The sequence below is a fragment of the Cottoperca gobio genome, chromosome 19 (assembly GCF_900634415.1).
Source record: "Cottoperca gobio chromosome 19, fCotGob3.1, whole genome shotgun sequence".
In the NCBI taxonomy this organism is placed as follows: Eukaryota; Metazoa; Chordata; class Actinopteri; order Perciformes; family Bovichtidae; genus Cottoperca; species Cottoperca gobio.
The window spans coordinates 19379493-19393737 of NC_041373.1; the positions used below are offsets into that span (position 1 = coordinate 19379493).

Here is a 14245-nt window from a genome sequence, read left to right on the forward strand (position 1 = left end):
GATGCTGGGGGAGCGATGACATGTGACACACGAGCAGCAGAAACACCTTTTATCTCCCTTTAAACACTTATTCTCTACAAAGCAATTTCACACACAGAAGCACAAGAGTCAACCGATAAGCTTTTACTGTGCTCTCAAATGTCAGGAAACTAATTGATTTAATTGAGAGGGGGAGAGAGAGAGGGGGGAGGGAGGAGAGAGAGAGAGAGAGGGAGGGAGGGGAGAGAGAGAGGGAGGGAGAGGGAGAGAGAGAGAGAGAGAGAGGGAGGGAGAGAGAGGAGGGAGAGAGAGGGAGGAGAGAGGGAGAGAGAGAGGAGGGAGAGGGAGAGGGAGAGGGGGAGAGAGAGGGGGAGAGGGAGGGAGCGAGGAGAGACAGGAGGGAGAGAGAGAGAGAGGAGGGAGAGGGGGGAGAGAGAGAGGGAGCGAGAGAGAGGGGGAGAGAGAGACAGGAGGGGAGGGAGGGAGAGGGGCGAGAGGGGGGAGTCAGGAGGGAGAGTTTGGAGCGAGAGATGGGGGGCTGGAGAGAGAGAAGAGAGCGAGAGGAGCCGCCCGAGGGGGCGAGAGCACGAGGGGGGGAGAGGAGGCGGAGGATGAGAGAGAGAGAGGGGGAGAGACGAGAGGGAGAGGGGGAGAGAGGGGAGAGAGGGGGGAGAGGGGAGAGAGAGAGAGAGGAGGTGAGAGGAGGGGGGCGCGAGAGCAGGGAGAGAGCAGATGCAGGCGGGGCGACACGGAGGGGAGGCGAGAGAGAGTTGGGTAAATATGAGGAGTCGTGTTCTCTAGGAGAGAGAGAGGAAAGAGGGAGAGGGGGGAGAGATAGAGAGACTGCACATGTCATTCTCTTTGCATCTCATGTGATTCAGATGCTTTACATCTGCTCACACTGATTGACAGATGGACACACACACACACACACACATGATTTATTTGTGTGTCTTCCTCCCACCTCTCCGTGCATGTTTTAAGTAATGACGCAGTTTATTCTTGGAAGCAGTTAAACGACAGACGTTCATGTGAAACATTTAATCGCAGTCTTCTGCTTCTTTACGTTTTGTTTTGCGAGAACATTTTAAATAAAGTTTTCCTCGTCGGGGCTCAGTCGATGAGTTTTATTACTGCAGGTGTAAGAAAATAAGAAAAAGCAACGCAGCATCATTTGTATCGTTCATAAAAAAAAAATTCATCATAAAACAATAAACAATGCCTCCTCATCCCTTTGATCATGTTTAATATGCATCAAGGGAGAAACACGATAATGACACGTCACAGCTTTGTGTTTATTGCAGCTCTAACGTCACACTTCATGATGTTCCTGCCACGCGACGGAACAAATGATCCGTTTCCTTCTCGCTGTCGTGAACAGTTACATAAATGAAGTCATCGTCCCGGGAATAAAGGACTCGATATTAGTTAATCTCAGTGTTTACACGTCAAGCGCTCGCAGGACTCTGGATGCTGCAGCTGAGACTGTAAGAAGAAACCAACATGGATGACGATGGATGGATGGACGGTTGGATGGATGGATGGACGGTTGGACGGATGGTTGGATGTATGGACGGATGGACGGTTGGATGGATGGATGGATGGACGGTTGGACGGACGGTTGGACGGATGGATGGACGGATGGATGGACGGTTGGAAGGACGGTTGGATGGATGGTTGGACGGACGGTTGGATGGATGGATGGACGGATGGATGGACGGATGGATGGACGGTTGGATGGACGGTTGGATGGATGGACGGTTGGATGGACGGACGGTTGGACGGACGGTTGGACGGACGGTTGGATGGACGGTTGGATGGACGGACGGTTGGACGGATGGATGGACGGATGGATGGACGGTTGGATGGATGGACGAATGGACGGACGGTTGGACGGACGGTTGGATGGATGGATGGATGGATGGACGGACGGTTGGACGGACGGTTGGACGGACGGTTGGACGGACGGATGGACGGACGGTTGGACGGACGGTTGGACGGACGGATGGATGGACGGTTGGATGGATGGACGAATGGACGGTTGGACGGACGGTTGGATGGATGGATGGATGGACGGTTGGACGGACGGTTGGATGGACGGATGGATGGACGGTTGGATGGACGGTTGGATGGATGGATGGACGGATGGATGGACGGATGGATGGACGGTTGGATGGACGGATGGATGGACGGTTGGATGGACTTCATTCTCCTGCTTCACATCGTGGACGCTCACAGTGCTGTGCTCTGCATCTTTCCCCCCAAACAGTTTATATTTACATTGATTCTTTATGCAACTTGGTGGATTTGTGCAGCATGGCTGAAATAAGAACTCATTATCTCTGCACGTGATTCTCGTGGCAGATACTCACATTATTTTTCTCGCCTTGGCATGAGCTCTGCGCCCTCCGAGTGCCCTTCTACCTCTAAATGTAAAACATGTGCTTAAACCAAACAGTCGGTACTTGTGATGCACGCCGTCTCCAAAAGGCTTTTCAGGGATTTTCGGCATCGCGTGAGTTTGAAAACTAGCCTGCAGAAGCGAGAGCAGAGGTCTCAGCATTCGTCCATATGGCATTAGTTCTGTTGCCATGCTGCTGCCAGATGCGTGTTGTGTGTGTGATGTGAATGTGCATCCTGAAGGGAAGACGGTACCTGTCAGGAATACTTCATACGAGCAGCAGTGTGTGTTTTTTTTTGAAGAGGAATTGGAATTACTTTAGTCTTACAAGGCCGTACGAAATCCTTTCCGAGTGCATATATAGAATTTCTCCGTCCTTCCACCGCTCCTGCACAAGTGTGTCTTACTGCATCAAGTTGATCGAATGTACCAGTGGCTGTAAGATCGCAGCTTTGAGTGTTTGTGAGCACAGTTAAGTGCAGCAGCTGTGAGTCATGAGGGCGAAGAGAGTAGCAAGAAATGCGCGACTGTTTTAATGGCACGGTCTCAAAGAGCATGGGGAGTGTGCGAGGCCGTGTGCACGAGGTTGTTATAGGTGCAGCGCACTTCACATGAAGGGTGGTGCTGAGTGTAAGTCGTGAAGTGACGATGCTCGTTATCCTCTCACATTACTGGATCATTATGTTTACTTCGTGCTCTTTGCTGTTATTTCCTGTTTTTATTTGGTGAAGTAGATTCTCTACCAGGTTAAAAGCTTGCTCTGTGTGTGTAACGATATGAAGATGGATGATTTATTATCTCTGCAGTATAAGTGAACAATTCATTTCTGAATTTAGTTTCCATCTGATTGATGAAAATAGACGTAACTGTGCTCTGTTGCAGACAAGCGGTATTAGTTCAATAACAACAGTGTTTCAACATTTTACTCCCGCGTGAATGAGCAGGATGTTTATTTCTTTACACGGCTGAGTGCAAATCAAAGTCATTGAATCACGGTCATTCCTCGTAGGAGAAAGAAGCGACTTAACGTATGTGAACACCTCTCATTGCACTCAGACTTTGCTCTCCTCACCGCTTACAGGTTGGAGCTTCAAGAATGATCGTCTGTGGAGATGTTGACGAGCAGGAGAACGAGGCAGCCTGTATTACACTACTGCGATGAGATGTTTGTACTGTACGTGTGAAAGTGCAGAATGTCTGTAAACGTTTGTAAATTAAAACTGTAGTGTTGCAACTTGTGCTCCAAACCGAGTTGACAGGTTCGTCTGACAAGAAAAGGCCGGTTTCTCGGTTGAAAAAGCAATCGATCCGCTGAGCTCCGCGGGGTGGGGGCCGTTGTTAAGCTGTTGAAAATGTCACGTAGACGCCATGCTTTGTTTTTACTTCTCCACGCTCCGCTATTAAAACCCTGGAAGAACCAGTATGTTGGAAAGGTTAAAGTTCAATGTCGACTCGAGGCGTTAAACTCAGACGCATACGTTGGTCTGTAGTGTTCGGTCACCACTGGGTGGTCGCCTGACATGATCCCCTCAGGATGAATTTTTACAACAAAAAAACAAAGATTCAATTTGTCCAAAACCTTAATTTGTGATCAAATACCTGCAACACATGATGTTCCCATCAGCCTCAGCTGTTTAGTGCTAATGAGCAAACGTCAGCATGCTAACACACTAAACTAAGATTATGAACATGGTCAACATTACACCAGTTTAATTTTAGGGTGTATAGAATAATAAAAACACTAACACTGCTCTTCTATATAATAAATGTTGCTTCCAGTGAAAAAAAGCCAATATTTGAAGGTATTGGATGTTTTATATTCTTTAGGTATAACTGAAACATCTTATTGAACTTTATTATAGTCTGATTAAGCTGATTGATTTCTTACGTTCTGCTCTTTTGTTGGTCTGTTTCCTCTCCCTCGCTGCAGATGTTACACCTGCTCTTCCCAAATATTGACCACAGTGGTAAATATCCAATAATAAATCAGGCGCAGACGTTTTTTTTGTCTACACTTCACTTCCCTCCTCTCAATGAGCTCAAACGTGCTCCTGTCAGTGTTGTCGCGTTCCTTCCATTCCACCTGCACCGCGCCATCTCAAATGCATTTGTTTGCAACCTATGAGTTAATATCCCAAATGGTGACGTCCTGGAACATCTGCACATCTGATGCTAGATTCTGATTGATTAATGATGTAACATATAAAACGTTGCAGGATATTTGCTCAGCAGTAAAACCCAGAATAGCAACTATGTGGTATTTTTACCTGATGAATGAAAACTTACATTATGTTTTAGTGGTAATTCATATTTGGAATGAAATCCCCTGATTACATTGCAAAGTATCTCCGACCTGCAGAAGTGGTTCCTCCTGTAGCTGCACACGTCTCTCCAGCCGAACATGATCAGAACCAGCAGTGTGGACGACTGAGGGAATGAGGAAGCGAGGACACCACTTAGATGGTTGAGTTGCAGGATGAGAGCGATGCGGTGACGGATGCAGTGGAAGAGAATGGGACCCATTTAGCTTTGGAAGAGAGAGAGAGAGGAAGTGGACAGCTTTGAACATTGTTAGCTTGATAGAAGTATACGAGATGTCAGGGAGGAAGATGAATTGATTGAAGAGGGAACATGAATGGAGTCATCGTCTCTTTAATGGCACTCACAGCGATACAGGCCATTAAAATGGAGTGATGCAATTGGGAACCTGCACACAGTGAGGGGAATGTATGAGCACAACTCCCTCGAGGTGAAATTTAGTCTTAATCGGTATGTGGAAAGCTAGTGAGACCCAGAAAGGGTTCAGATACGGAGATGAAAACATGATGTAGTCTCTCTTGCTCCACCTGCCAAGTACTCCACAGAAGCAGTTGATGCTCATTTGGTGCAGAGCAGCAATCAAGTTGTTCTACGCCTCGTCTTTATCTTCACAATCCATCAAATCTCTCCATCCGTCGTATTTCTCTATCCGCCCCGAGCTGTGATTAGATGATTGCACCACGAATCACCGCTGGACGAACAAATACTGCAGTTATTTTAGAAATCACAAGCAATGACTTGTCCGTAGGAAAGAGTATATCTCTCTTTATTTGTATTTGTTCAGCACCGTCCTTGAGCTTGTTTTCAACTGGTGCTGTAAATAAGTCATGTTATGTACTTTATGTCGGACTGTGGTATCTTTTGGAGTGTTAGTCGCTCATCGAAACATCTAATGACATCATCTTAGTCTTTGAAAAGTAGGATGATCTTATCTTCAGAACGTATTTGACATTTTAATACGGAAAAATAGATTTTGCCAGGTGGAAAATAATGATAATTTGTCTAAATAAATAGGTGAATTTCAGCCACGTTCTAAATACTAAAAGCATAATTTTAATGGGAAGAATATACCAACAGCATGTGCAGACCATGGTATGTGACGCTATAGTTGTGAAACCATTAAATAACTCGCTGCTTGTTTAATATTGACGTTCGTTGCTCACATGGAGCTCCAGACTCAGCGGGGCGATCACTGATTGCAGGATTGATTACGCTGCGACATGCGTCTGGATGATTACCCTCAAGCTTTGTAAGATCAGAGCACCCACCAACAGAGTCCTTAATACGGCTACAGCCTTGTGACGCCTGTCTTCCTGTTTATGTTAGACGAGGATAATTATAATGGAGAAATTATTCATTTAGTTTGTTGCAAGCTTCAAACTTGTGTCATTATAGAACAGCACAGAGGTACCACAATAAATTCATATTCCAGCGCACACCAGGAGTCTGGTATAGAAACTACTTTATGACCTAAATCTATATTATCAAGAATATTTTGGCAGAATAATTTGTTTTTGGGAATGTATTTGACATTTTGAGCTGTCAATAAAGAAACAAACTAAAGCAGCGGTCTACAACCTTTTTTGCGGCACGGACCGGTTTCATGTAAGACAATATTTTCACGGACCGGCCTTCAAAGTGTGGGGGGGTAAATATGACAGAATAAAATGATACGACCGACATAAAAACAAATATAAAGTGCATAAAAACTCAGCATTACGCTGAGTTAGTGGGAGCCCTGAGCTCGTGTCTCTGGGGATAACTTCTTCACCAACAGTAAAAGGTTTCTTCTCTTAGCGACACGGTTAGTCACTAAGTATGACGCTCTCCGTGCACTCGCATGTGTTGATGTTCTTTGTCTTGGACGTCGTAGTCTCTTCTTCTCCTCCTTCTTCTTCTCCTTCTTCTCCTCTTTCTTCTCCTCCTCCTCCTTCTTCTTCTTCTTCTTCTTCTTCTTCTTCTTCTTCTTCTTCTTGTTCTCCTTCTTCTTCTGTCTCCTCATTGGGTCTTTTCCCTTTTCCAAAAAAGCTCTTTAAAGACGTTTGTTTTCTGCTCATTGTTGCTTGTGGGCTTAATTTTTGAAGTAAAGTATCACGTGACTGAGACGAGCGTCTTGACCTATGGTCTTGACATGTGTCAAGAGACACAGACGCACAGACAGATGTATCCTGTGATTTTTCAAAATAAAACGCCTTTCAAAATAAAATATTGTTTTATTCATTCTTTCCGCGGACTGGTAGTTGGCGACCACTGAACTAGAAGACGTCCGCCAAGGCCAATGCTGCATTCAAGTGCTCCTCCGATGGTCCCATTTCCTGAGTTGGGAAGTCGTTTTTCCGATTTTATTGTGTTCGTGAGCAAAGACTATGAACGTTTAAACAACATGTTCATTTTCCCAGTCGGGAACTTATTTGTCCAATTATCCCGACACCACATGAATGCAGCACAAATGCTCTATCTGGCAGTTTGAGTGAAAGTCGAACTTAATTATTGCATCAGCACCGTGATCTGGATCTGCTCGAATGGTTAATGGGTTCTTCATTGGCCCATGATAAACCCTTCCACCATGTTTCATGAAAATAGGGCCAGTTTCTTTCCCATAATCCTGCTGACAGACGAACCAAGCAGAAAACGTAACCTCCTTGAACTCGGCGACATCTAAAGCGAACTAAAGGCTGTGTTATGGTTTGGATGGAGTTTAATCGAGCAGTAATTCTTATTTCTGTGATTACACTTTATTAGTAATGTGTGAAGTTTGGCACCTTCAGCTGAGTGCAAACTTCACTTCTTGGTGGTTTTGGAGAGCTGAGTTATTTATTCATGAACAACACAGAGTATATGACTCTCTAAATATTTCATTGTGGACCAACATGGAGGTCCACCAACATTCACACTATTAGTGTGGCTAAAAAAGTTAGAGATTCTTCTTCCGTGACTTTTCTCTCGCTTCCTTATGTTTTATATATGAACAGTGCAACACAAATTCAGGCCTGAGGAGGATCCTGTGTTTTGCTGTGTCTGCTATCTTGCGTATTATTTATGGCTTAAGCTATCGCTGCGAGTTCTTGCAAAACTCTTTTTCCAAGCTAATGAGAGCTTAACAGACGTAGTTCAGTCTTAGACGCAGATGTTGAGCAATCCTACCCTAAATACCTCGTTCATATGATAACAGGGAACTGTTCTGGAACTTTTTATATTCCCCTGCTGGCCTCAGTGGTAGACGAGTGTTTCATTAGCCTTGAAACTCTGTTGAGACTTAATTTGCTCAACTAAAGATTGTGAGCTGGAGTTTGGCTGCTGCGAATGCAAATTAGAAAGATGAACCATAAAGGAAGACAGAAGAAAAGTCTCTTTGCTGAGAGTTTAACGGAACATTTGCAATAAATTCAGATTGAAACAAATTTAATTATTCATCATTGTGTGTTAGGTGAATTAAATATGATTATTTAATGTCCTTGAAATAGTCTGATATCAGTATCGACTACTGCAGACTAATGTTAGAAGCTTCTACGCTGATTCTGAATGTGTTTTCATCATTATTTGTAGATAAAATGTTCTTGCACCACAAGCCTTTCTCAACAGGGTTGTGAGCTTTATACGCTGCACTTGGTTTATTCTCTTTCCTCCTGAGAGTTTGATTAAAAGATTGAACCCACTCTCATGTCTGTCCAGTTGATATGACGCAACAACCAGAGGCCAGTTAGCTGGGGACTATTTCAGGGCTGTACATGAATCAGAATGTTTTGATTCAGTCATTCATACGGCCGCTCGATGCCGGAGGATCCCGCCGCGGGATGTTATTCTGGCATTCCTTCCAAGTTGGTGCGCTGCCATTTGGCACTAAGGTAGACTTGGAACAGCCCGGGGAGAAGGTGGCTCGCCCCCCTCTCTCTGACCTCGCAGCTTTCTGGGGCTTTGGACTAAGCGCTCGCTGCACTCGCTCTCCCTGCAGGGGGGGAAAGGGACCCCTGATCCCAGGGCAACTGTCAACCGGGCGGCATCCTCGGTACGTCAGGGGTCTGCGGGTGATGACTGCAACCCAACCAACCCGTCTTGAAACACTGACCCCGACTCGTTTACCAATGCTTTGTGGCTGGGACTCTTTTTGCCGTGTCTATAACCTACAAGCAGCTTTTGGAAACGATGTTCGCAGGATTAATTTCTTGCTAGAATATAAAATATAATGTAATGCACACTGAGCAACGGATTATTCGACTTAAGGGGGCAGCCCAGACTATTGTTTTGTACAGGTGCAGTTCTGCACGTAAACCCGCCATGAAACCACAAATTCACATTTTGACAGTTTGTTTTTGTACAGCTCAAACAAACAAGAAGAAATGTGTTTACATTTTGTGCACCTTTGGTGCTTGGCAGCTGTAACAGCAGTGAGTCAAACTGCTGATCTTATGTCTGGAGTGTTGTTAATTAAAACGTCCGGATTGTTCCCTTGATTGGTAGACAATGGAAAGTTTCTATGAAGAGAGCTGGTGTGGAAGATAAAAATAATCCCGTCAGGAGTGCTTTTCCGTAATTATGGGTGATATGTTAGTGAGCAACGTCTCTAACAAGTTAACACAGAAGAATGTGCAGCAACTAAAACTTACAACTTGTCGTACAATCATGGAACCAGTTGCTGTGTTTCACCATATTCTTCTTGGATGAAACTGTTCCTATGTGAAACTAAGTGAAGTGGAACAGTATGGAATGGAAACCAGCTTTGCAGTTATTACCCAGACTGATGCAGTAGCATAAGAAGGCTTCTAAAATCAATGCTCCTCTTAAGTGGGTGTCCAGCAGTGCTCTTGTAGATTATGTTAAAATTGGAAGAAAGCGCTTTTTGCTTCAGCAAATAGAGAAAGAGGAGAGAAGAGAGTTATAGGCAAGGAGGTCGTCTGGTGTTTTGGATTTAAATTTACGTAAAGGATGTAGGATGGTTCTGTCAGCATGGAGTCATCCAACCAGGGAGCTGGAGGGGACTGACGGACCTGCCGTGAAGTGAGAGGACAGAGAGGAGAGTGTTTCTGGCAGAGTTGGTAAGAACGAGTGAGAAGGAGTCCGATGAAGGGAGGACTGAGAGCTGACGAGGGAGAGAGGGAGCGAAGGTTCGGTGACATTCGGTACATTTCCATGATGTAAACTGTAAAGGTGGTTCTGTTCGGGAGTGTCAAGAAGTCACACTGTTGATGGAAAGCAGGACGAGATCCTTCGTCCTCTGCGATCATGACGAGGAACTGATTGCTGTCGGGCTTTGGCAGTTCAACAAGAATAAGACTGAAATAAAACTGCTGAGTTTTCAGCTCCCAGAGTTCCATTTCGAGCCAAACATTGTTGTACTCTGTCTGACTGACACAGCTTACTAGATTTGATGCCAGCAGTACTTGTGGGTGCTGCAGCCGAACAATATGCCTCCTTTACTTTTGACTGTCAGGACTTTCTTAACTGTTACGTAAGGAAAAGTTTTCCACCAGCCATAAATCTCTTTCCCTGTTAACACCTGAGGGTCTGACTATTACCTGGAGCAATCATTACCATTTGGACTATCTGGTCAAGACTTTAACGAGAGGTCAGACACACACGGAATCTCTTAAATCACCTGTACGTGCAGTTTTTCATTCCCCTTCTTCTCCCCTCTCAGGTAATGCTGGCTGCTTCGTATTGGTCGTTGCTGGCACCGGCGATCGACATGGCGGAGGATTCTGGGAAATACGGCTCATTTGCTTTCTTGCCTGTGGCTGTGGGATTCACACTCGGAGCGGCCTTTGTTTACTTCGCTGACGTGGCCATGCCCCTGCTGGTAAGAAACGCTCGCACACACGGTAGATTCTGCATGGAAGAGTGTAAGAACAGTGTGAATGTGATCAAGATGTTGAGTTACAAGAGACACAAACTCGGGGTTTGGGGTTTGCCCACTGTGGATTGTGCCAGTGTGAAAGCGTTCTAAGCTCCAGGCTAACCGCTCACTTATTCTGGGGCTAAGTGCAGTGTGGAAAGCCCTAAAGAGACACAGGTGGGGGCGTCACAATGGCAGAAATGTGGTAGTCGATACCAATACCAGTGAAATTCTGTGAAAAGGCTGTGTTATGATTGAAGCCTTGATTACTTAGACAGTTGGAACATGTTCCTCCAGTACAATAGCATACAATGAAACAACATGTCATAGTTTGTTGCTACAGTGAACGAGGGCCACGACTCTTTGCCTCCTCTGGTCTTTTGTGCGGCACGATTGCTGCTGAGAGCTTCTGCTGGTGGATGAATGGAAATGTTAAGACTGACTCACAACATACTGTAAGGAGAGACACGACAGCAGGGTTGGATGCAATAGAATATATTTATTTCCATTAGTAGCCTTAAAATGTATTAATAATAATAATAATAATAATACATTTTGCACTTTTCATTTGCGTAAACAAAACTCAAAGTGCTACAGAGTAAAAACGATGTGCAAAATATACATAAAAAAACAAACATTTGAACATTTTGAAAGTCGAGCAACATGCTGTTAAAAAGATGCGTTTTTAAGCCTGTTTTAAAAGCACCCACAGTCTGTGGCGTCCTCAGATGTTCAGGGAGAGCATTCCACAGTCTGGGAGCGGCAGAGCAGGAGGTGGAGGTGGATCTCCCATGGTTTCGAGCTTGGTCCTGGGGGGAAGGAGGAGGTTAGCCTTTACAGTGGGGTGAGCAGTTCTCTGATTTCCGTGAATGCACTGATGGGTGTAAAGGGAGATTTTATAATCCATCCTGAGTGAGACCGGGAGCCATGCAGTGATTTGAGGATGGGTGTGATGTGTTCGTACTTTCGCACTCTCATCAGGATCCTAGCAGCGCTAGGAACATGTTCTGCGTGTTCATATCTCTCTAGTATAAGATGGAACAATCATTTTTCTATCAATATATTTTATTATCTTGAGTTGATGTTTCTTGTTGGAGTTTTTCTAGTTATATTAAATCTGAGCTGGATCAATATTAAATATCAGCTTTGAACTGCAGTGTATCATATTATATCTGTGTTTTTTTTGTATTAAATTATTGATTATCTATCTAGATAAGCACCAAATCATCTGAATATAGATGCACATTTATTTTCATTCAAAAAAACAATTTTATTTTCTGCAAATGAAGATCTACATGCAGTTTGAACGCGTTCACCACACCATGTAATGTGTTTTGATGAATGACCTTTTGGCAGGTGAATGAGAAACTTCCATTAATATTCAAAGATGTAAAAACATAACAAGAAGCTGAACCATCAGCCGAAGATTGAATAATTCTCTTTGTAAAATACAAAGTCATCCTCGCAGTGTTGCACATGTCAAGAATATATGTTGGGTTAAATAGAAAACATAGCTGCACCTTCTTCTGAGCCGAGTTTAACGTGGAGACAGAAATGTGATGCATCCACTGCAGTCGGCGCAGCAGAGAACAGCTGTTGCCTTAAGCTCCTGCCGTTGCACCGGGAGAGCAGCAATGACACGAATTACAAGGAGCAGCTGAAACATCACCGTCATGCACACTCATACAAGATGACACACACTCGTAAAAATACACACACAGTGTACTGAGGATAATGAAGAGTGAAGCAAGAGGATAATCCTTCCCATCTGTACATAAACAAGCTGAAGTGAGGTTTATAAAGGGTGTCATGCCCAGAACATTACAGGTGAGTTTTCAGTCTGCAGAAGGTGTAAAGACCTGACCTGACATCAATGGGGAGGTCAGTTATGTTTGAGGGGAATCTGGGTCCCACTCGCAGTGAGGGAGCAGCGAGTTGATTGGTCGATGCAGAGCGAAGTGAACGTGCTGGGGTGTTTGGTTTGACCGTGGCCTGGATGTAGGAAGGGGCTGATCCATTCACAGCAAGGTGGACCAGCACCAGAGTCTTGAAGCAGACTCGGGCCGCCACTGGTAACCAGTGAAGGGAGCTGAAAAGCGGTGCATTGTGGGAGAATTTGGGTAGATTGAAGACCAGTCCGGCTGCTGCATTCTGGATGAGCTGTAGAGGTCGGATGGCTCATGTAGGCAGTCCAGCAAGGAGTGAGCTGCAGTAGTCAAGCCGTGAGATGAAAAGAGCCTGAACAAGAACCTCCGTCGCCTTCTGAGTCAGGAGGGGACGTATCCTCCTGATGTTGTACAGAGTGTGTGTGCAGGAGCGGATCTTCTTGAAGGTGTGCGTTTCAAAACACCACCAGCACTGACAGACCGGGATATTGATTCTCTCTGTCACCATTAAAGTCCTAGTAGCCTGAAGCTTCTGCAACTTGTCAGTCTGGACCTTTTGTCTCTGCCATCGTTCTGCTTTCTGTACTTTGCACAACGGCAGCATTTACACTTCAATAATAATGCCACATCAATAATTCAACTCAGACATTGCCCTCACCTGCATGTTTGCGCTGTAATATCATTCGCGTTATATCTTTTGTTGATTGGTCCTTGAGATGGTGATGCTAAAATCATGGCCTGAGTTTTGAACATTTCAGTAATGCACTGTTTTTAAACTATTTATACCTTTTGATATTGGATGTGCATGTGTAGGGATGTAACCCAATATAAATGTATTATTCGGAGATGAAAACTCAGTAGATAGAAATGAAATCCAGATTTTTTTTCCTACTGAAATATCACCAGATTAACACAATTTTCTTTCATTAGACTATGGTATTGGTAACTGTCCGTTATAAAGACACCGTAGGACTTAGTCCTGACGCCTCTTGTTGCAGTCTTGTTTCTTGACCCACTTCCCTAAATATCAAGCCTTCTCAACTGCTGAGCACTGATGCAATAAAGGAAATGTGTGCGACTAAAAAGAGTATGATGAAATCTTTAGACCAAAAAAAGAGGGACTCTGCTCTGAAACAAACTCGCTTACAGCTGCACTGCACGTCTGGTAACCCTTAAAGGTCGCTATTAAGATCTAACCCCATCATTTCCCCCCATGCAGCAGTTCAGTAACTGCGCTCTAGTGGTAGTCTGAAGCTGAATGGACGCTCTGAAAACAGGGTCAATCATCATTTTACAGATTAAACTGATGTTAAGGTAGAAATATCACTTCTGACTTGCAAGGAGTTTGTTCATGTGAGTATTTAGGATTCATCAAAACCTCTGTAACGGCACAAACTCCTTTTAAAAGGCTTGTTTCTGCCTGTTGGTCGTGAGTAGGTAGTAGCATCATTTTAACGTCCCTAAACTGCTTTATAATGCAGCTTATTTTGACACAGCTGCCACAGACATGCCATCAGAGCAGCTCGCTGAAGTTTCAACCTCTCAGTAAATTGGAGAAATGGTGAACAGAACATTAATTTTGCATTAAATGTTATTTACGTCTGAAGTAAATCCTTTGAAACCAAGAGAAAATGAATGAACGCAACTTAAATATAAGACATTAGCCATGCACAGTAATTATCTTGAGTGGTTCTTGCATGAGGCCCAACATCTTGGTCTGCATGTCAGTCAGTTGTGAGTTTTGCGCCCTCATAGGTTCATCGCACATGACTAGGAAGAACTCTTTCCATAGCAGTCCTGAACAATGTGAAGAAACAAGTCTAAAATATT

General features: G+C 44.4%; 1 protein-coding gene across 1 annotated transcript in view; it reads left to right on the top strand.

The window, feature by feature from the left end:
• Window positions 1–14245, top strand: part of slc39a11 (solute carrier family 39, member 11) — a 43447-nt gene that overhangs the window by 2923 nt on the left and 26279 nt on the right. Inside the window, exon 4 of the mRNA XM_029456766.1 lies at window positions 10335–10493. Within this exon, the coding sequence (XP_029312626.1) occupies window positions 10335–10493 (159 nt within the window). The remainder of the gene's footprint in view (window positions 1–10334; window positions 10494–14245) is intronic.